Genomic DNA, 3565 nt, shown 5'->3' on the forward strand with positions numbered 1-3565 from the left:
GACGAGTAATACCGTAATATTCATGATTCAGTTTTAACACTTGTTACCACTTACCACGGAATTAGCCTTCTCAACCTCCTTGTATAAGTTTATCTCTACAATTTGTACCGGTTGTGTATTTAGATTCGAATTTGTAAGAATGAGAGTACCTGCTCATTTTATAAGTGTGGGTAGCAATTATCAAACTAGTTTTAGGTCACTTAAGTCTTTTACCCTGCGAGGTACTAAATCAAAGGATTATGCACCAACAAATATGCAATATCATGTAATCTTGGTAGTTGGTACTCGCACTAGATATGAAGGCAAAGGACTTCCAATCCCATAACGATGCGTCTAGGGGATCTAAAGAGGTTTAGATGACTAGCCATACATTAGTCCCCCTTCAAAGTAAACATGGCAAAATTGACCCGATCTGAGTAACCTAATCGGTATCCGTCCTGACTCGAACTCAAGACCCAAGCTTGACCCTAATCCAAACTGACATGATCCGAAATGTTTATTGTTGTACACTAATTGCTCTCAATGAATAATTTGATAATAGTTAACCAAAAATAACCCAATCAACCCAACCTAACCCGAGCTCTTACAAATCTAAAATTGACCGAATCCCATTTATCAGGTCAACTCAAACAAACCACAGATGCAGACCATCTTATTGGAAACTCTATGTTCCACCATAAATCCCAAGCCAGCTGCAAGTGTCGGGCCACCTTAAGAGTAGTCATGGGCCTTAATCCATTTATTTATGGATTATGCAGCTTCTCATTTTGTAAAATTTGAGCCTGCCTGATTGTTTACCACAATGCAACAAATTGAAGTATACAAAAGAGATTCCTACATATTCTACCAAGTACCAACCAAAGTTTCCAATTGTTTTATGATTTCTTTTCTAAGGGGGGGTTGCTGTGCTCCATTTGCTGGATATTTGACTCAACTTCAGTACAAGTTTTTTTAGAGGAAATGATTTGTGATTTACGAGGGATTTAAAGTTGTCAGATAAGAATACATAGATAACAAATATCATGCCTGACAAAGTTTAGTGTACACACTAAATTACATCAAGTATACCATAAAGTTTAGTGTAAACAATAATAATTTAACTAGCTATTCCGTATATTTTAGCGGGAAATACATACGTAGTAATTTTTAACATCACATAATTCAACTAATTTAATGTACACAAATTTTTACTTGTGAACGTCATATATTCATAACATGCATCGCCTTATAATTATTTTAAGGGTTATGATAAATGGGTTGTATTTAAAAAATTAAAAAAGGAAATAAACACTTAACATATGCATTAATTGCCTTGATTTATGTGTAATTTATTCTCTAATTTCTAAATTAATACTAAATTTAGAAGGATATTAAATGCTTAAATACAACCAATTGGATTGTATATAGCATTTTCCTTATTTTAAATAATGTTAAAAAAAGGATTGATTTTGTGAGGCTTAAATGTTACTCCTCACTTCTTCCATTCAACCTCACTTTATCTATTTCCTCCATTTTCTACACTATTCATTAGTACACATTTAATTTCGATTTTCTCTCAATACATAAGTGAAAATATATTCAAGTGGGATCTAGTTCGTCGTTACAAATACATTAAAAACATATCTTTTGTAATTTTTGTAAATACGTAGCTAATAATATTTACCGCGTAAAAGACGCGTTGCTAGACATAAAAAAGTAAAGTCGTAAAGTGAAGTTTAATGTGAAAAAGTAGGTAACAAGTAAGTAGGAGTAATAATGAGGCACAATAAATAGAGAGAGCAGTAAAAATATATGGTGAGGTGGGAAATCTCAACTACCCGTCTTGACTTGACCAGCTTCGAATCCAAGGGTGGAGAAGAAGCAACCGTCAGATGGCATGCAATAGAGATGAAGCCCATTAAATAAGACAAGCCACGTGGCATAGAGCAAAAACCCTTGTAACATCAGACCTCCCACTATATAATCCCCCTGCCTCCACTCCCCCTCTTCCTCCTCCTCAACTTAACCTAACAAAATATCTCCTTCCTTTAAAAATACAAAAACAAAAACATGGCGGGAGACGGCGAAAGGTTGAAGGGGACTGTCAAGTGGTTCAATGATACTAAGGGCTTTGGTTTCATCACCCCTTCTAACGGCGGTGACGATCTCTTTGTTCACCAGTCCTCCATCCGTACCGAGGGTTTCCGCAGCCTCGGCGACGGCGAGGATGTCGAGTTCCAGATCTCCGAAGACGGAGGCCGCACTAAGGCTGTCGACGTCACCGGTCCTGGAGAGGGTCCTGTTCAGGGTAGCAAGCGCGGAGGCGGCGGAGGAGGCTCTGGTGGTGGCTATGATCGTGGTAGCGGTGGTGGAGGGGGGTATGATCGTGGCAATGGAGGTGGTGGAGGCGGTAGGTACGGCGGTGGAGGCGGAGGCGGGTATGGTGGAGGTGGAGGTGGGTACGGTGGGGGTGGGGGTGGGTATGGTGGCGGAGGTGGTGGGTCAGGAGGGTGTTATTCATGTGGACAGGAAGGGCACATGGCAAGGGATTGTCCAAGTGGAGGAAGCAGGGGTGGAGGTGGAGGTGGTAGGTACGGAGGAGGAGGCGGTGGTGGGAGTGGAGGAGGTGGTGGTGGATGCTACTCATGTGGTGGTGATGGACACTTTGCGAGGGACTGCCCCAACCCGCGTTAATCTGATGCCAAGCTTGATGCTTTATATTAGTAGTAATATAATTATGTTATTATTGGTAAGAAGTAGCAGTCCTTGTTGTTAAGGAGTGTGTGTCTTTAGGTGTAATGGTGGTGAATGAATGAATTGGAGGGGGGAAATTTGTTTTGGGTAAGTTAGTCATTTCTCTGGCTCTCCTAGGATTAGTAATATGTCTCTCGGATATGGCAATTTTAATTATTAGTGTCTGGTTTAATCTAGTATTATCTAGATGATGATGAATTGATGATGGTTGTAGCAAGTCTTAATTAATTATTAATTACCGAGTAGGATGTATGACATTTTGGGGAGATTGTTGAATGCTTTTGTCCAGATGTTAATATATTAATTAATTAATTAATTACACTTGCCATTACTACTTTCTGCTTGAAACGGTTTCTTGAAACAATACTCGTATTGTTTAACCACTGGAAACAATAAAGAGTTAAAGACTACCATAATGATACTCCGTAGTTGGGATGGCAATGGGTAGGGTTTGGGTAGGGTCCGCCTAGACTCGGACCCGACCCGAGATTTTTCTTTTGGATCCGTACCCGACCCAGACCCGCAAGGGCCTAAAATTTGAGGACCCATACCCGGACCCTATGGCTAAGGGGAGGGTTTGGGTCTATCCGCGGGTCCGAGTTTCAGCCACTTTAGTAATCAGATCAACAGCTATGGGGTCTATAATATTAAAAAAAAAATTCATACTACTTTAACATTATGAGTTTATTAATCTGCCGTTGTCGGTCGCCGGCTATGAGAGAGGTGGTTGCTAGTTGTGTATCAGTGTTGTGGTGATGGTTTTCTTGTGTTAGTGGTGGAGTGGTGGTATTGTCAGAAGAGTTTGGTTGAGTTTTATCACTTTATGAGGGAA

At 40.1% G+C, this 3565-nt stretch overlaps 1 protein-coding gene across 1 annotated transcript; it reads left to right on the forward strand.

Moving 5' to 3' along the window:
* The first annotated feature begins 1971 nt into the window (after nt 1–1971).
* On the forward strand, nt 1972–3049 carry LOC141638925 (uncharacterized). The gene has a single exon (XM_074448104.1). It carries the CDS (start codon nt 2050–2052, stop codon nt 2671–2673), a length of 624 nt encoding a protein of 207 aa, XP_074304205.1. The 5' UTR covers nt 1972–2049; the 3' UTR covers nt 2674–3049.
* Nucleotides 3050–3565: the final 516 nt, after the last annotated feature.

Source organism: Silene latifolia, unplaced genomic scaffold (assembly GCF_048544455.1).
Source record: "Silene latifolia isolate original U9 population unplaced genomic scaffold, ASM4854445v1 scaffold_232, whole genome shotgun sequence".
NCBI lineage: Eukaryota > Viridiplantae > Streptophyta > Magnoliopsida > Caryophyllales > Caryophyllaceae > Silene > Silene latifolia.

What these genes read in the sequence shown, in the direction of transcription:
- LOC141638925 (XM_074448104.1), top strand. Translation starts at nt 2,050, where the DNA reads ATGGCGGGAGACGGCGAAAGGTTGAAGGGGACTGTCAAGTGGTTCAAT.